This window comes from Chelonia mydas, chromosome 4, assembly GCF_015237465.2.
Source record: "Chelonia mydas isolate rCheMyd1 chromosome 4, rCheMyd1.pri.v2, whole genome shotgun sequence".
Taxonomy (NCBI): Eukaryota; Metazoa; Chordata; order Testudines; family Cheloniidae; genus Chelonia; species Chelonia mydas.
The window spans coordinates 56,298,913-56,319,216 of NC_057852.1; the positions used below are offsets into that span (position 1 = coordinate 56,298,913).

General features: G+C 41.8%; 1 protein-coding gene across 4 annotated transcripts in view; it reads right to left on the bottom strand.

The window, feature by feature from the left end:
* The window catches only part of TTC29 (tetratricopeptide repeat domain 29), a 214,823-nt gene that overhangs the window by 180,435 nt on the left and 14,084 nt on the right, over positions 1-20,304 (bottom strand). Inside the window, exons 1-4 of one of the 4 annotated variants that reach the window (XM_043545783.1) lie at positions 18,848-18,935; positions 16,984-17,016; positions 12,919-13,016; positions 6,740-6,823 (exon numbers count right to left, since the gene is read on the bottom strand). In XM_043545783.1, the coding sequence (XP_043401718.1) occupies positions 6,740-6,823; positions 12,919-13,010 (176 nt within the window). In that variant the 5' untranslated portion in view covers positions 13,011-13,016; positions 16,984-17,016; positions 18,848-18,935. Of the gene's footprint in view, positions 1-6,739; positions 6,824-12,918; positions 13,017-16,983; positions 17,017-18,847; positions 18,962-20,304 lie in introns of those variants that run through there. The other 3 variants (XM_043545782.1, XM_043545784.1, XM_037897363.2) reach the window with 3 other exon arrangements.

Below are 20,304 nucleotides of genomic sequence, written 5' to 3' on the forward strand. Positions count from 1 at the left end.
CGGTCAGAAGAGGGATTTCAAAATGTTCTGAAGAGTGCAAAGAAGTTGGCAGAGGAACTTCACACTGAAGCTATTTTCCCAGCCATTCAAGAATACAAGAGTCACCGAAGAAGACGACATTTTGATTACGAGGCATGGGATAATCCCATAAGAGACCCCAAAAAACAATTCAAAGTTGAATTCTTTAACCAGGTGCTAGATTGTGCAATACAGTCAGTTGAAGAACGTTTCATGCAGCTCAGGGAAACACAGCAGTATATTTGGGATGTTGTATGATATTCCAAAACTCCTCACTATACCTGAAGAAGACCTACACCAGCAATGCAGGGCACTAGAGATAGTGTTGAGACATGACGACATGCACAAGATTGATGCGAGTGATTTAGGTGATGAACTGAAAGCCCTTTCAAGATACATTTCAGCAGGATCAACTCCAAAGGCTGTTCTGGAATCTATGTGCACAAATAAGATGACCACCCTCTTTCCAAATGCTTTTGTTGCTCTGCGCATACTTCTAACATTTCCTGTAACAGTTGCCAGTGGAGAACGCAGCTTCTCCAAGCTGAAGTTAATAAAAACACATCTACGCTCCACAATGACACAGGAGAGGCTGGTCGGCCTTGCAACCATCTCAACAGAGCATGAGCTGGCCCAGACCTTCAGCAGGAAGCAGTTCAAATCTTTGCAACAAAGAAGGCACAGAAAGCACCACTTTGATTATTCAAACAGATAAAAATGCCAGTGTTTACTATGCAGACAAGAAAAGTTACATTTGCTGTTCAGGCGTTTGAAGTTAAGTGTTACTTACAATTTTTGAACAAGGCATTTTAAGTTGTTAGTTCTCCTTTATTGGGGTAGGCAGCAGAGCAGTACCATGAGAATGCATCCGATGAAGAGAGCTGTAGCTCACGAAAGCTTATGCTCAAATAAATTTGTAAGTCTCTAGGGTGCCACAAGTACTCCTTTTCTTTTTGCAAATACAGACTAACACGGCTGCTACTCTGAAAAAAAGTACCATGAGAGGAGTAGAACAGGAAGAAGGCAGAATGGAGACCTTTCAAAGTTTTGGTCCAAGCGAGGGAGCATGGGGGCGTCATTTGAGCTCCCCGGCTCAGGTGCCAAAATGTTGTGGGCTGGCCGTGTCAAACCCATCATACTAGTGTTTCTCCATAATATTCTTTCAATTGTTTGACACAAAGGAGTGATAACCACAGAAATTCCCTTATTTGGGAGGCACTCAAATCTTGCCCAGGATATACTGACAATTACAGGGAGTATAATTTTAAACGGAAGTGTAATTTAGGAGAGTTTCTCTTCACATAATGATCTCATACATATAAGAGCATCAAGTTGCTTAAAAGGACAATTTCAGTTTAAAAATATGTTGTGTAATCAAACAAATCTCCTTACTTAAGTTACTAACAACACACCTTATCAGTGATTCTCAATCTTCCCTATTCTGGATCTCCCTCATGAACATCCCATCTATTTAGAGCTGGCTGTATTTTAAGTGATCAGGAACAGTCAGCATGGATTCACCAAGAGCAAGTCATGCCTGACTAATCTAATTGCCTTCTATGACAAGATAGCTGGCTCTGTGGATGAGGGGAAAGCATTGGACATGTTATTCCTTGACTTTAGCAAAGCTTCTGACACAGTCTCCCACAGTATTCTTGCCAGCAAGTTAAAGAAGTATGGGCTGGATGAATGGACTATAAGGTGGATAGAAAGCTAGCTAGATTGTTGGGCTCAACGGGCAGTGATCAATGGCTCCATGTCTAGTTGGCAGCCAGTATCAAGTGGAGTGCCCCAAGGGTCGGTCCTGGGGGCGGTTTTGTTCAATACCTTCATTAATGATCTGGAGGATGGCGTGGATTGCACCCTAAGGAAGGTTGCAGATGACACTAAACTGGGAGGAGAGGTAGATATGCTGGAGGGTAGGGATAGGATACAGAGGGACCTAGACAAATTAGAGGATTGGGCCAAAAGAAATCTGATGAGGTTCAACAAGGACAAGTGCAGAGTCCTGCACTTAGGACGGAAGAATCCCATGCACCGCTACAGACTAGGGACCGAATGGCTCGGCAGCAGTTCTGCAGAAAAGGACCTCGGGGCTACAGTGGACGAGAAGCTGGATATGAGTCAACAGTGTGCCCTTGTTGCCAAGAAGGCTAGTGGCATTTTGGGATGCATAAGTAGGGGCACTGCCAGCAGATCGAGGGACGTGATCGTTCCCCTCTATTTGACATTGGTGAGGCCTCATCTGGAGTATTGTGTCCAGTTTTCGGCCCCACACTATAAGAAGGATGTCGAAAAATTGGAAAACGTCTAGTGGAGGGCAACAAAAATGATTAGGGGACTGGAACACATGATTTATGAGGAGAGGCTGAGGGAACAGGGATTGTTTAGTCTGCGGAAGAGAAGAATGAGGGGGGATTTGATAGCTGCTTTCAACTACCTGAAAAGGGAGTCCCAAAGAGGATGGAACTAGACTGTTTTCAGTGGTAGCAAGATGACAGAACAAGAAGTAATGGTCTCAAGTTGCAGTGGGGGAGGTTTAGGCTGGATATTAGGAAAAACTTTTTCACTAGGAGGATGGTGAAGCACTGGAATGCGTTACCTAGGGAGGTGGTGGAATCTCCTTCCTTAGAAGTTTTTAAGGTCAGGCTTGACCAAGCCCTGTCTGGGATGATTTAGTTGGGGATTGGTCCTGCTTTGAGCAGGGGGTTGGACTAGATGACCTCTTGAGGTCCTTTCCAACCCTGATATTCTAGGATTCTATGATCTAACCAGGACATCTTTCCAGTTACCAATATGGAAGGTACAGTGTGACCCTGATGCCCAGGTTGAGAACCCATGCATTAGGACAACCTTGACTCATGATAGCAAGCACATACTTCCATGAGTATTACCACTGGCACTGGGTATGTCTATACTTTGAGCTGGAGGGAAGAGCTAGCTGCTCAGAGTATGTGCCCATCTGAGACCCTAGGCCCATACTTGGGGTAGCTAGCCTGTCCTGCCACAGATACACTTTATGTTTAGAGCACTAGCTCAATGAGAGCTAGCAAAAGTACATCTCCTTCAGTTGAGAATCACACTCCGAGTTCAAAGTGTAAATATATCTGAGTGTTCTCTAGAAGGACTACGAGTTCCACAGTTTGGATCTAGATAATTAGATGTTAAAGAATTTTAAAATTCCAGTTCACTTGTAACTGATTATGCTTTGTTTACTTTTTTGTAATTCTCTCAGCTTGGATGATGAAATTCAAGAGAGTCAATTTCACTTTTTTAATATAAAATAGTATTTCACTTTTAGGTTCTTAGTGTTGCAATGTTGGGGTTGCTAACACAGCAGAACATTTGCTTACAAAAATGTTTTTTCTTATTTTAATTCTAGCAATATTTCTAGCAAGCCTAACTGTTCTGAAAAAGTTTCATTTTACATCACTTAACATCTTTTAAAATAAATTTCAAATATGAACACGAAAGAATTGGTGGCAAGTGGATAACATCCTGCCCCTTTATTACAATATAATATAAGACCCAAAGTAAAATATAATAATCCACGCTTAGGAGAAAAAAAAATTACCCGACAAAATATAAAAGTTTTCCTGCAGCTTCTATAATAAAGAGTATCTGTAGTCTGAGCAATACAAAATACAAATTAGGCTCCAGTGAGGCCATTTAGAGATATGACAGCTGACTGACTTTAATTTTACTTTTTAAATAACTAGATAAACTTAATAAATACACCTCAGCTCTCTAGCTGGTGTACTGTGTTAATATTCTTTTGACACTTCCCTGTGGATTGTGACAAAGTTCCTCCTCTACCTTGGTGGGTCTTGCGCTTATTGTCGGATTTGCTCGCCTTGGAGCTTCACGCCAGCCCTCAGCTTGGCCGTTTTTCTGAACCCACAGTCCAGGTTGACTCCTCCTGTGTCTGACCAGGAGTTGGGAGGTTTGGGGGGACCCCGGGCACGCCCTCTACTCCGGGTTCCAGCCCAGGGCCCTGTGGAATGCAGCTGTCTAGAGTGCCTCCTGGAACAGCTATGCGACAGCTACAACTCCCTGGGCTACTTCCCCATGGACTCCTCCCAACACCTTCTTTATTCTCACCATAGGACCTTCCTCCTGGTGTCTGATAATGCTTGTACTCCTCAGTCCTCCAACAGTCCGCATTCTCATTCTCAGTGCCTCTTGATCCCTGCTCTTCACATGTGCACCATAAACTGAAGCGAGCTCCTTTTTAAACCCAGGTGCCCTGATTAGCCTGCCTTAATTGATTCTAACAGCTTCTTGATTGGCTGCAGGTGTTCTAACCAGCCTGTCTGTCTTAATTGTCTCCAGAAGGTTCCTGATTGTTCTGGTACCTTTCCTGTTCCCTTACCCAGGGAAAAGGGACCTACTTAACTGGGGCTAATATATCTGCCTTCTATTACTCTCCTGTAGCCATCTGGCCCGACCCTGTCACAGGATGTACTAAGTAGGTACACAGAACAGCACTGATTAACAACCTTACTTCTACATACAGTTTCTTTCTTCTGAGTTACTATTAGTATTCATTAAAATTCTAAAGATAAGAAAAAAACGTAACCATTTAAAAGAGGTTCACTTCTAACATACGAATAAAGATACACCCAATTAATTACACATATTTTAGTTTTAGTCCATCAAAAGGCTTTCATAACTTTGAAAGCAGCATGTTGTGTTACTGTACCCCAGTGTCCCCCCATACGAAAGGACAGATGGTACATTTCCCATTTCTCTGTGGATTTCCTTGCATTTTCCTGTCTTGCAACCTCACTCTTTTAGCACTCATGGTTTACATGTAAAAAAAATCCTACAGAAATATTATGGCTGAAAGTTGATCTCATCAAATTAGAACTCTTCAATATAGATGCATGAGAGCTTTCCCAAAGTTGGACAGGAAGACCATTCTTTCCCTGCATAGGTTGTGTGCTGGGGAGATCCACATGGGGCCAGGCAGAGAAGCAAACTTCCACCATTAAGAAGGAAAGCCAGTATGCAACCACTGTTGCAGTTTCAAAGCTGTAGTAGCCCTCCATGGCTAGTATTCTCCCCTTCCATGTTGCTAGGGGTAATAATGAGTGAATACATGTTTCTTCCTCTGTAGGCTCTCTGTATTCTGCTCCTCCTCCCCTTGCACACTGGAACCACATTATCTCCACTTCATTCAGACCATCTGTACCCACAGAGTTGTCCAGGGAGAGATTTGTTACTTAAATAGGTCTTGATTGTGGCTCTGCCAGAACCCCTAAGTAAGGGTAAGCCCCAGGAGCAGACCAGGGATCATACTGTGATTTAAAAAGTGACAATCTGGTCCCTGGTTTACCCCTCTCCCCATTAGGGAAGTAATCCAAGCCAGGCCTTACACTGGTTGCAGATTCCTTCACCATCTGTGCTAGCTAGCACAAAGATGCAGTGGAACAGCTTCTGCCCACTCTCTGCTCCTGCTCTCTATCTCGCAGTGTGACCCATGATACAGATAATTCACACAGATAAGGAATGGAAGCATCCTTACATCTTTCTACTCCTTTGTAATATATACAAAGTCATAATCTGCCCCATAATTTGGATCTATTTGAAGTCCATCATCTTCCAGTAATTTCCCAACTCTAAAGTTTTTTTTAACACACTACTTTCTGAACACATCTTTCCCAAGATACATTAGGATCTTTCCTGCTGACACATTAAAGAGCTTGAGCAACTCTTGAATCTGCCACAACTGTGGTAAAGAGAAGCACTCAAGCTGAATCCAGAACATTACAAAAGAAATGGGGGATGCTGGCAGGCCACTCTGTTAGGACTCTTGAACTTGTTACACCCATTTCTTTGGTCAGAAATAGCTTGAACTTGGGAACCTTCAGGGCATGCTGCAAAAGACATGTATTTGCCAGAATATGGAGACAGAGTTGAGGGTACGTTCTTGAAATGTAGAAGAGACAAGTACTTTTTTTTTCCCCTATGTGGCTGTCTGGCCAACTCCTGTTGGATCAAGGGACTGTTTTAACACTGATGGGATTATGTTGCAATATTAATAGTTAATTAACTTTCTAGAGGCATCTTTTTATTATTTAAATATTGAAAAAATAAATCCCACTGTAAGCTACCAGTAATTCCAAATTTTTAAGATCCCTTCATTAATTCTGATGGAGCAAAATCCCAGATCTGATAAAGCACTGCAGAAAAAGTAATCAGTGTGTAGTCTTTTGTAACTTTTAAATGTAAATATCTCAACAGTAAGAAATAAAAATGTATCTAGTGTGCTTTCATCCATTAGCTTTTTAAAGAATTAATGGTGTATGAAATGCTGCATCTTAAAATCAGCATTTGGGGGTGGGGATTGGCTAAATGTTAATTCAGTATTACAAGAACATTTATTTTTTGTTCACAAAACTTCAGACCCACAGGAGATGTTTTCACACAGGCTTTTTTTTTTTTAAGGTGATTTCAAATATAATTACTGGCACAGTCTAGCTATAATGTTTCAAATGTGATACAACCTCAGTAAATGTGAGAATTAATAAAACCATGGGATTAAATGCTTTGATCAATGTAAAATCAGTAGAAGTGAATCATCATTTTTAAGTTCCAAGTTCCACTCAGGAAGGTGTAAGGCCTGGGGAATTTCAGATTTTATTGAATATGATGACTAGAAACAAAGGAAACAATAAACTTACTGTGTGTTAAAATGCCTCAAAAAGGCCATACTTACGCAGCAGCCTCTTGTTTTGACAACCCTTTGATATTCATCGCCAAATAATGATCTATGGCATCTTTGTCTTTGATCAAATGAATCCTAAATTTAAATGAAAAAAAAATTAAAAGAAACACTGGAGGTGCTAAAGTAGACGTCTGCAACATGTATAATGTATCATTGCCACTTCAACACAGATAAATACTGAAATATTGACAAAGTAATGTATCAGACACATTTTATAAACACCTACAAGTATCACATTAACTTTTTGGTCTGTAGCTATTCAAATCTTTATTTTTGCAGGGAAGCAAGAGTTGGCTTTGGTATTTAGGGACCCTGTTATCCAATGGTTTTATATTCACACTACAGAGTTCATTTTTAGGTAAAATCAGTGTTTAGCACCCCCCTACACTCGAACTTTTTTCCAAAATGGAATCATTATGTTTTTGCCTTGACAGCATGGACTAAGCAGAGCGTCAAATCTGTTTTGTACTAGACTCTTTAGAAACCAAATTTACTCACACACAGATTGTGCAGTGTAATTTAGGCTCAGAGACAATTTTACCTATCTAAAAATCTCAAGAGCATATCCTAATGGTTGACCTTCATTAAAGCCTGACCCAAAGCCCACTGAAGTCACCAAAAAGACTCCCATTGACTTCAGTGTGTTCTGTTCTAGTGCTAAGGTTGGAAATTGGACTGACAGACAATTCAATTTCAGCCAACATTTCAGTTCTTTAATTGTGACTCCAATCCCATACATAACAAAGGCCCTGGAGTTGCAAAGGCACTATTTACTGACCAGAAAAGGAATGATGCCTTCTTATACATACTGAGAGCATCATGTTAGAGGATATTACTTTTATAGCAGTGATGTGAATTAACTTTTATTCAATAAAAAACTATGAGAAAAGAATATTAAGATTGTATGGTTAAGCCTTGTTGCATGTAAATCCATATCTCTGCCCCTTTGTGGATATGTATTACATTGCAGTCTTTAATTACTTAATTAAATCCTCTCCCTCTGATATATTTTTTCCATAATTGTATGGACATCTGGATAACATTTTGTAGCATTGCCTATTACTCTATGAATGCCAGAAAAAGTCCACAAAAATCATTTTTGTGTACATAAAACGGTGTTTACAAAATATACCGCACTGAAGTAGTAGTGTTGCCAGGTGTCCGATTTTCTACCAGAACGCCCGGTTGAAAAGGGACCCTGGCAGCTCCAACTGGACAGTTAAAAGTGCGGTCGGTGGTGCTGCATCCTGGCACTGCACGGTACCCCGGAAGTGGCCAGCAGGTCCTGCTCCTAGGTGCAGGGAGCACGGGGCTCCATGCATTGTCCCCACTCCGAGCACTGGCGCTGCACTCCCATTGACCAGGACCGCAGCCAATGGGAGCTGGGGGGTGGGGCTGTGCCTGTGGGCGAGAATAGCACACAGAGCCTCCTGGCCCCCCTGCCTAAGAGCCAAACCTGCTGGCTGCTTCCAGGGCGCAGCACGGTGCCAGGATAGACAGGGAGCCTGCCTTACCCTCACTGCGCCACTGACTGGGAGCCGCCCGAGGTAATCCCGCACCCCAACCCTGAGCCCCAACCCCCATCCCAGCCCTGAACCACTCCAAACCTGGAGCCCCCTCCTGCACCCCAAACCCCTCATCCCCAGCCCCAACCCAGAGCCCACACCCCCAGCCCAGAGTCTTTACTCCCTCCCAACACCCTTCCTCAACCTGCAGCCCCCTCCCACATTCCAAATCCCTTGGCCCCATCTCCCAGCCTGGAGCCTCCTCCTGTACCCCAAACCCCTCATCCCAGCCACACCCCAGAGCCCACACTCCGAGCCAGAGCCCACACCCCAATCCCCTGCCCTAGCCTGGAACCCCCTCCTGCACCCTGAACCCCTCATTTCTGGCCCCACCTTGGAGCCCACACCCCCCAGTTACAGCCCTCACCCCCCCACACACCCCAACCCCCTGCTCCAGCCCACTGAAAGTGAATGAGGGTGTGGAAGAGTGAGCCACCAAGGGAGGGGAAAAGTACTGAGCAGGGGTGTGGCCTTGGGGGAAGGGCGGGGCTAGGGTGTTCAGTTTTGTGCGATAGAAAGTTAGCAACCCCATGAAGTAGGAAAGAAAAACAAACAAAAAAATGAAAAAAATTTGCTGCCATATACAGGCCACTTAAATTCATCTCATACTTAACTATTACTGCCTTAACTGCAGTTATGGCACATTAGCCTTATAGTACACTATCTCATTCCTCAATTGTACCTAAGAAAGGCCATGTACATAGAACGCACTGCTGGTTACATGAAAATACATACCTTAGGAAAAAAATGTATCATAATAATCAAATTATAATCTAATTACAATCCAAATCAAAGTCTGCAGACTAAGCCTACAAGCCTAAATCAATGAAAATATTATGGACCATTAGGACAATACAAATAGTGTCCAATAATGTAAAAGATGTATTACACAATACATGTTTAGCCAAGAATGTAGATATATTTGAGAAATACTATATGACTATGTAATTAAAAACAAAAACTCTTTGGCTAGACACCATGAAAATGCCCTGAAACTATGCACTTTAGGAGGTCTGCAAAAGGAACCCTCCTGCTCCTTCAGGCATTCCAAATACAAAGAAAAGGCAGAAAATATCTAGAGGTTGCAATGTTCAACTTCACAATTATCAAATCAACATTTAATTTAAATCACCATTTAAATATAATCTCCAGTGAGATGGACGGAAAGTCTGTTGTCTCACCTCTGCTTCTTGGGAATCTTTATTTATTTATTTATTTTAAACACTACACTCTGTAGACAGCAAAGATGCATCACAAAGCTTAAAGTCGCACTTGTCATGTAGTCCAGGTTTAAAATGATCTAATCTGATGGGGGGGGGGGAGGGGAGCGGGGAGAAATATGCTCCAGAGTTTAAAAAAAAATTAAGCATAGCCAAGAATTGAACACGCACACGCACACACCCTCACAGATCAGCTACTGTTTACAAAAGACCTACAATGTTTTGTGCTGTATTAAAGGGGCTGCCAAGGAAGATATCCATCATAAAGAATTCAAGCTACTTGGAAAAATAAACACTTCTCTTAGACCTGTGCTGACACCATCAATGATATTTGTGCACAAACAAGAAAGAAAAGACAGAAGAACCATATTAGCTTATTCACCATAAAAACACAAGAGTCAGTTCAATTACTACCAAATAGGAAAAGGATAAAGCTCTAACCAGGGTGTTCTAAACAATCAGAATTGAAAGGAACAAAAATTATGAATGTGAAAATTATCTGGCTGCGTCTTATGTCTGTTTCGAGATGTCATGTACACTTATTTGGAAATGTCATTTTGTCATAATTGAGAGATGGGGTGGAGGCGAAATAGGGTAAGAATCACTATCCTTTTTCTTCCAGAAGTTGTCACTTGTTTTACCAATCAGTTTCAGCCCCCTACTTCAACGTTGCCATGACTCATCACATTTCATAAATATAGATTATATAAAGAACTTTTCCCTTTAAGTTGATTTCTATTTAGTTTTAAATTGATTTCTTATTTAAGAGAAAAGATCAATTTTGTCATCTTCTTACTGATGACCAATCCATACTTGCTAGCATTTTGAAGCAGCTGTTTTACAATTGTTTGCCTCCTCAGCTTATAGGGCAAAATTACCCAATTTCTTTTACTGAAAAGATTCTTTATTCATACAACAAAGAAAAAAAAAATCAGCCTTGTAACATTCACACAAAACAGAACCACGCGAAGATAAAGAGCGATAAATAAGATCTAAATCTTATCTTATTCCCACTTCAAAAACTGTTAACTTAGAGTCAAAGTTTCCCAACATTTCAATGCAGACACAAAATATCAAAGAAATCAAGTTACAGTAACATTAACACTCCCATGATTTATCACTCAACCATAATACTCAAACATGCCAACAGATTCCTTACATCCATAACAAATTCCCTTTAATTTCCAAAATAAAATTACCACATACCCATATCCAGTTCTTAAAAAAAAAAAAAAAACACACCACAATCACACAAAGGCTTATAAAGGCAACCATGGATTGTTTTGATAGTTAATAGTAACAGACTTTACTCAAAGGTTATCTATTGGTAAGCTATATTAATCAAAGTCAGAGTTACCGGCCACGTTACTATGATTTTGAAGGACCCTTGCAGGAGACACAGAGGGAGCAGGTATATGCCAAGGGAGCATGGGCATAGTGAAAGGAAGAATGTTCAAGGGAAAATGGCAAGACAGGGCTTGCTCAGGGGAGCCTGAGGGGAGTGAGAGATTCAGGGAAGCCTGGGCTACACAGAGTAAATGATCCAGCCCCATTTCTCTGCCCCAGATCCAGCAAGACGTGAACTGGGCTGGATTGCACTGAAAGGTTGCCTCAGTGTGTGGCCAGAGGCTTGGAAGGCCGTACTAAAGTGAACTACTGAAGTACTTAAACTTTTAAACATTTCACCCACCCCTCTGCCTGTTTCAGATCCGGATAGCATAAGTTTGTTGGAGGTTTTGAATAGGGAAAGAAGCTGGCTGCCTGAGGTGCAAGGGAGCATGGCTGGAACCAGAGAGCAAAGGTTCAACAGGGATGCAGGGAGGAAAGAGAAGTAATTGGGGGTGAGGCTTCAGGAACAGAATGCAATGGAGGCAGCCAACTGATCTACTATGGAGTCCCAATGCTAGTGGCATAGTAAGTGTGCTCCTGTGTCACTCAGACTGTGGTGACATCTTTCGAAGCTTGCACAGAGACCGCTCCAAAGCTGCTGCTAGCATTAGACTGGAGAGGGGCTGCTACTGTTAGGACTAAAATACCCTGAAGGAGCTGCTACTCCTCCCTTCTGGCACAGAGGGAACTGGGAGTTTGCCTCCCTCAGAAGGAATTCTAAGGGGGACAAACCATCCCAGCAAAGGGATCTATGTGTTTATATGGTGCCTACATCAACATTACTCTGCCAACAAGGGCACCTACTACCCCAGAGGATTCTGTGTATGCGGAGCTCCACTGCCACCATCCCAGAGTACTCTACTAGGGTGTGGCAATAGCAAGGAGCCCATTGCTAGGATGGCAAGAGGCTGCTTCCATCCCTCCTTACCCCCAACACCTATCCCATACAGAATTCTCTGCTAAATCTCTGCAAGGACTGTCCCATACAAGAGCTCTCTGCTAAATCAGGCAGGAGTCCTGCCACTGCTGGTCTTCAGGCCAGCTAGAGCATCTCTGCTCCTCAGCCCACTACATCCTGTTCTCAGTCTCTAAATGCTGCAGTCTGGTCCAGGAGGAAGAAAAACCCTCAGCCTTGATGCATCTCTCAATGCAGAGAACTCTTTGTTTAGGACTAAAATAAATTGATTTGGGGGAGGTTAAGCAGGGCTGCTTAGCATGAATTTACTGTGACCCAACATTAAACCGATTTATTTGGAGTGGCAAGCAGCATTAATTGGGATCTCAGTACTCAACCAGTGGGAGACTAGGGTCTTCAAACCCAAGCAGTGGGGAGCAACCAACTAATGGCATACCAGGTAGCTGGAGACATGACTTGGTATGGGGTATGATCTGAGGCACTGGTGTATTTCAGGCTGGTGAGTAGGTTTAGTCCTTGAACTATCAAGTGTTGGGTAATTTTTTCATGCCAATTTGTACACACCTACTAAGAGGAAAGGACTCTTTTGAAAATTTAGGAGAAAGTGTATACCACGAATAGAGCTCTTTTGAAATCTATCATAATGGCAAAGAAAAATGGTGGTACTAATCTTTCCTGCCTTTACTTACTTCACTGACTGTTTGAAAGCTTTTCTTTAGTCTTTAAGCAGCATCTTGAAATTTCATTGAACTTAATTTTACTGAAACTGCAGGCAACTTTGTGGATTAGATGATGCCAATTCAAGTATGGACATGTTCAGTACATAATATTTTAGATGACAAGAAGATCATTTGGGTTTTATTGTTCTATCTTAAAAAGACAAGTGAGTTTGCACTTCCTATTGCCTTTTATTCATTATGTGCATGTAATTTTGCTAATAGATGATTTTCTTGTCTTAAACTTTTGCTTTTTAAAATATCCCGACTACTCAAACCATAATTTGTCTTCTCTTTAAGATATCTGATTGAAGCTATTTAAGCAAAAGTGTTAGTCTTCCAAAAGTCAATGAGACACACATACCTTGCAAGTTTTATTGAAGGGCAAACCATCTGCTCTACAAGGCTGCGATGTTCCTTTGGACACTGTACCTGCACAGGAGGCAAAGTACTCATTCTGAACTAAAAAAAAAAAAATACACATAAAATTTAAAATAATAGTGTCTTTCCTGTGACCCATGACTTACCCTTACCCTTCCTCAGTCTTTCCCCATTTACTGTTTTTCCCCTTTTGTTTCATAATATGTGAAATTAGGTCCCTCTGCTGCAAAGACTTGCACCTGTGATTAATGTGCATATGTCTTTGCAGGATTGGGTCTTTGGAGTTAATGGATTGGGACATAATGCCTGGGACTGATTCTGATCTCATTTGTAACTGCATTGTGGTACTGCTGATTTAGATGGGTGTAACTGAGATCAGAATCAGGTTTTTTTAAGGGTCTACTGGGCTGTCAAATGTCAATAGTATCTTATTAAATAGATAGGTAAAATACAGAAATGATAAAATATGCAATGTGTAATAATGATGCAACAGCAGGCATTGTATTATCCTACAAAATAAATAATAGAAACCACTTAACTTTATAACTAAGTAATGCTGTATGAACACAGGCTTTTACTTATGGAGAACAAAACCAAAAAGTCCCCGTCTCTATACAGAGCAGTCTAGTTTGTCTTTTTTGAAGTACATAAATGTTAACAGGACTTTTTTGTCACATACAGCTACTGTGTTCTTTCCTCTCAAGTACTCAGCCTACACTTCCCACCATTAAAGCTTCAGCTGCCAGTTCCTTCATTTTGCATGTTTGTGATCTGAGACATTAGCAGCAGGAGCACCCTTACTTTTAATTTTGGTTTAAATGTAGGTATTGCAAGACCTGCTGGCAGGCCCCAAGACATAAACTTTTAATAGGAGTGGGAAACAGGATTTTAAAGGGGGAAAGAAAGTTAGCTATTTGTTACATTTATTGAATGGAAATTTTCTGTTACTTGTCAGGAGCAGTTGATAGATACCAATCAATCAAAAGGTAGCACAACCTATTTAAATTAGCCTTTCTGAAAAAGCAATATCCATTTCATTGCGGCTATAGTGAGCAGTAGCACACAAAAAATATTGTGCTAAAATTTTTAAAATGCATATTTGTTCCTCATCACTTAGACTAGCATATCAAGAAGGTAATGGAGGGTAAGGAAAGAGATACAGTAGGGCACTACACTGAGGCGGCTGTGGGGGTTAATAGGGATTTAATATTATTGATAACATTTACAATTGTATTTCACAGCCCAAGTGAAAGCTAGACATTATACAAACACCCAGATTTACAGTATATGATGACACTTTTCATCTAAACATCTCAAACCACCATGTCATTAAAAAAACCAATTAATCTCAGTCAAGAATTATAATTTTTAGAAATTCTAGATTTGTATTTGTGTCTGTGATTAAATAAGTTTTTCTATGAAAGGGAGTTCTGTTTGGCAGTGGTCTATACTGAGAGATGGTCAGTCACTGATTAGCCTTCCTGTCACTGGATCAAAAATATCAATGACCAGAGATGGAACAAGACTTTAGAACAAACCCTTCTATAAGTCTCATCTGTTACTGCACATCTGCAATTGTATTTTACAGCCCAAGTTAGCTTCATGGCAAGATGCAATATATGTTTTAGTTTAGTGTTTAATTTATTTTTCATTTATTTTAGTTTTTTTCTTCATAAGTGTATGAAAGTTTTGGTGATTTATTTTATTTCCAAAACTTAAGGACAAACTTTACATATAAATTATAAGTACACAAAAACAGGAAGGTATTGGTAATACATTTCAGTGAAGCAATTTATGTTAATATTCCTTTAAACTCATTTTGATGTTCATTTAAATGAGTGATAATCTCTCTACATTTTACTTATTCTGCATGGGTCAAATTGTACTGCATTTACTAATAGCAATCAGACAATCCACAGGATAAACAGATATTCTGTGAAAGAGAGTAGCATAATTCGACTTTAAATAGGGGCCAGATCTATCTCCCACTGAAGTCAATGGGAGTCTTTCCACTGGTTTCAATGAGAGATGGACTAGACACTAAGGGCCTGATCCAAAACCCACCAAAGTCAATAGAAAGGCTTCTATTGATTTTAATGGGCTTTGGAGAAGACCATAAGGCTCTGATTCAGCATATCACTTAAGCATGAAGTACATATTAAAATTAAGCAAGTGATTCAGGGGACATGAAATGAAATTAAAAAGGTGGGAAATTCAAAGCCAATATAAAGGAAATACTTTTTCACACAACATGTGATTAAACTATGAAGCTCACTAACTCAGGAAATTGCTGAATCCATAATTTAACAAGATTCAAAGAGGGATTGGATAGTTATACGGATATGAAAATACCCACGGTTATCACTGTGATGTTCTATAAAAAGGTCACCATTTATATCATTGTTTGTTACAACTGTTATACAATTGCAATAGATCTTCTATAAAGTATCATTGGAAAATTTGAAATCTGTTGCACAATGTTGTCCTGTTTATGTTGTGTGTATTAGCAAAGATTCATAACTTCCTACACATTGATATGTGCTTGGGTAACACCCACAAGCTAGATTTATATCCAGACGAGCCAGACATGGTTAAGGAGAATCAACTCTTCTAATAGGCCTCTCTTGAGAATGCCTCAGAGAGCATATGGACAATGGAGGCCCACTGACTTAGCAGGGCATGTAGAACATGTGATGCTTCACTCCATGTTTGAGATAGTAATTCTCCATACACGTGGGCTGCGGGGTATAAATTGGAGAGAGTGACATCATTCTCTTGCCTCTTTCCTGCTCCACATCTCTGGATTATGATTTCTAACAAAGAAGAACTTTGAACAATGACCTGAGGACCCCAATATCTGGGGAGAACCAGAGAGATTTTTGCAAACTGGCAGATTTAAAAATCACTGCTATTATCCTGATCTACAAACAACTATAATGCATATGATTCATTTTAACCTCTTAACTCTTCTTTTTTTTTTATACATTAATAAACGTTTAGTTTTGTAGTTACTAAAGGATTGGCTACTGGAGTGGGTTTTGGGGAAGAACTGAAATATATTTAATCTGGGTGTGCCTCTGGTTCTTTTGAACTGGAAGAACCTAATATATGGGATTCTTGGTTTTAATAATAATTTATCATAGAAGTCTGGTTTGGTACATGAGGGGCTAGAGGGCCTGAAAGGGGGCTGTCTTTGGCTTCATTATAACTAGGGTGACCAGATATCCCGATTTTATAGGGACAGTCCCGATTTTGGGGTCTCTCTCTTATGTAGGCTCCTATTACCCGTCACCCCCGTCCCAATTTTTCACATTTGCTGTCTGGTCACCCTAATTATAACTAATATAGTATTTTGGAAGCAAACATTTGTTACTGGCTTAGTGAAATTTTATGATAGAATAGACCACCAGTTTGGGGTACATGCCCTCTTTTATGGCAGTCTGACCTGAGATTGGCACTCTTAGCTGTGTCCCATACCAGGCAGCATGACAATCTTAACTAATGACAACATTTTGGAAGGGATATTAAACTTGTGCTTCAGGGTTTAAGCCAATCGCTATTAGACAGCATGATGATTGCTGTGTATGTTGGGGACAGGTTATCCCACATTGCCTAGTATGGCATTCTTATTCCCTCCTCTGAAGCATCTGGTGTTGGCCATTGTAAGAGACAGAATAACGGATTAGACAGACTGGGTCTGATTCATAGAGCCTTGTGAGAATACAAAATTTGTATCTGCATCCGATCAGTGATCCAAACACATGGTCAGTGGATATCTGCAGATTTGCAGGGCTCTAGATAGAAAATCTGGATCCTTATCCATCCAAGATCTGCAAACATGGTCTGCGGATATTCACTGCATCCGCAGACGCAGATGTCCACAGATATAAAGCTGATATCTGCAGACTGATCCAGTATGGCAATTCCTGTGTTCCTATGATTAAGGACTTTGCTGCCACAATAGGCGTTCTAGAAATCAATAAAGTCAATCTTACAGGGCTTTGGACTGGAGAGTGGTAGAGGATAGAGAATATAACTGAACACTTACTGTATAGAAGGCACTTGTTCACTCCTAAGATGGCTAAAAATAAGGAAAACAAATTTATAGACTCTATAGAATCCAAATGAAGTTATTAAATTTACTCTATATAATGGCTAATATCGTTTTATTTCATCTACCTCTCTTCTAAAGCATGCTCCAAATCCACACACCATTAAAACCAATCAGCTTTTGCAGTAATAGGGATCAAGACATTTAGTTGCCCTCAAATAGAGTATTGACTTTAAGCTCTCGGAGCAGAGACCATGTCACTTTTCATCTGCAAAGCACCATAAATGCTTATGGCACTGTACAAAAGCCCCGACTCTGCAATCTGATTCACGCAGGCAAACTCTTAAGTTCATGATGAGTGTGTCAAAAGTTAACGGAACTTTGCATGGGCCCAGATCCTCCCATATGATCCACTTACATGAATGGGTGTCAGAGATATCTGTATAACCATTTATCTATTATATGACTAACTGTATAAAATTGATACTTATTTATAAAATATTCAAGAATAACAAAATGTCAGCTTGACAAAAGACCACCACCAAAGTGCGATGCTTCCATCCCTCTGTGCTGAATCAAGACTTCAAGAAACAACATCCATGAACAGTGTGTGAAGTAAAGCATTTTCAGTCATGTCTATGTTACAGACTTCTAAGGGGAAATTCCCCCTGTGCTACAACTTTCAGCTGCTCGAAATGCTGGATCTCACCAGAGCTTTTCCTACATTAGGGCTCCCAGTAGTGTTAGCACCAGTAGCAATGTTTTCTGAACATTCCCTAGTGAAGAGGCGGCCTTCCTGAGAACTGGTGCTGCTTCACTAACCATGCCATCAGGAAACAGGAAAAGAGAAAGACCAGCAGCAATATGAAGATAGAAATGTAGGTAAGAAAAGGATGAAAACAGAAGAGGAGGGATAAGGCTGAAGTGGCTTTGAGAGATGGGAACTAAAAACAAAGAGCTTAAGAATAATGGATAAAAACACAGTTAAAGAAGTTCACTGTGTGATGCATCATTTTAATGTATAACATGGAACAACATGTCACACAGTGGAGGATTGAGGACTCTTGCCATTTGCAAGTTTTTAGATTTTTGCGAATTAAGTATCTGATGAACTTTGAGGAGGATAAAGGAAATCTTATATTAACCAACTGCAAATTTGTCTGGGAACACACTATTCTTTGTGTAACTTAACTGCAGACTCTTAATTGTTTGCTTATTTAATTTTTTAAAAATGCTCCAGTTTGCAAGAAACTAGGGAAAGTATTTTGAACTGATAAGTGTTGAGTGAGCGGTGCTCCTACTGCTCCCCTCAGGATTTTTTTCAATCACTTCTTCCAGCACACCCAGGACTCAGCTCCAGGAGACTGGAACCACGTCATTGTGTTGCATTTAAAATAGCAACAGGGCAAATAATATTTTGAAAAGAAAAGCATTTGTGGCACACAACACAGGAGCGAGCCTCCAGCTCAGTGCGAGGGCCCTGACACCATGGCACCGCCCGAGCATGCAGCACGAATCGCACCGCGGCTTCTGCGCCTCTTTGCGACGTACAGCGCCAGACACACTCTCCACTTACTCCCAGTGGAGAGCCCTGCGAGCGCCGGTGCTGTGCAGATCTGCTCCGAGCAGCAAGATCCCCCCGCCCACACGAAGGGCTGGGTGTATCCCCGCTGTCCTCCCCCACTTCGCACGGCACCACCCCGGGAGGGGGCAAACCGGAAACCCACAGAGGGATTAACACCCCCCACCCCAGGGGCCCGGCAACCCCGCCTCTAGCACCGAACCCCCGCGGGGTGACTGAGCCGGGTAGGGAGCGATACCCACACGGGCCCCGCTCACCCGCCGGTGCCGCTACACCTACCGCAGCTGGGAGAGTCCTAGGACGCCCAGAGTCGTTACCATGGGAACCGGGGCCGTGCCTGCGGGGAGGGGCCGGAGCGAGAAGTAATTGAGCATGCGCAGTAACCGCGGCTGAGGTCGGGGCATTCGGTTCTCCCCTTGGCGTCACAATCTGTTCGCTGCTGTGAACGGGGCGGGGATAGAATTGCGCCCGGTATGAGAGGCAAATGGGGCGGGGCGGGAGGCTGGAACCGAGTAAGGGCGCTGCCAGCCAGCCGCGGCGGCGGCGATTCCGGCGTAGGGAGGAGCAGGGGGATTGGAAGGGGACCCCCCTGGGATGAGCCCACGGCGGTGGTTGCAGAAATTGGGTGTCGGTGGCCGAGGGGGGTTTGTTTCCTGGCGGGACGGAACGTCTCAGCAGCCGCAGCATGGCCCAGTGCCTCGGCAGGGCAGCTCTTCCCTCTGTGAAATGATGTACCCAGCTGCGAAAGGAGAACGGAGTCTATGAACCCTTAGCGCGCACACAGACTCTAAACAAGACCGAACGTACATACTTTTCTGGGGTTTCAAATATCACCTTGTCAATGCACAGAGGTGTGACATGACTGCATGGAGCCTCAGAACAGTTCACACATTTGTCTAATGGGCTGCTCAGGTGGCTGGAGTAGTACTCCCAGTTCCTGTCATACACTAGAAATTGATAGGTTTCAGAGTAGCAGCCATGTTAGTCTGTATTCGCAAAAAGAAAAGGAGTACTTGTGACACCTTAGAGAGTAATCAATTTGAGCATAAGCTTTCGTGAGCTACAGCTCACTTCATCGGATGCATTCAGGGGAGAATACAGGGAGGAGATTTATATACACACAGAACATGAAAAAAATGGGTGTTATACATATTGTAAGGGGAGTGATCACTTAAGATGAGCTATTACCAGCAAAGGGGGGGGAGGGAGAAAACCTTTTGTAGTTATAATCAAGGTGGGCCATTGCCAGCAGTTAACAGGAACATCTGATTTGTGTCCATTTATTCTTTTACGTAGAGACCGACCAGTTTGACCAATGTACATGGCAGAGGGGCATTGCTGGCACATGACGGCATATATCACATTGGTAGATGTATGTGCAGGTGAACGAGCCTCTGATAGTGTGGCTGATGTGAAAAGAATAAATGGACACAAATCAGATGTCAAGAATTATAACATTCATAAACCAGTTGGAGAACACTTCAATCTCTCTGGTCACTCGATTACAGACCTAAAGGTTGCAATATTACAAGAAAAAGACTCCAAAAACAGACTCCAACGAGAGACTGCTGAATTGGAATTAATTTGCAAACTGGATACAATTAACTTAGGCTTGAATAGAGACCGGGAGTGGATGTGTCATTACACAACGTAAAACTATTTCCCCATGTTTATTTCCCCCCAACCCCCCACTGTTCCTCAGACGTTCCTGTTATCTGCTGGCAATGGCCCACCTT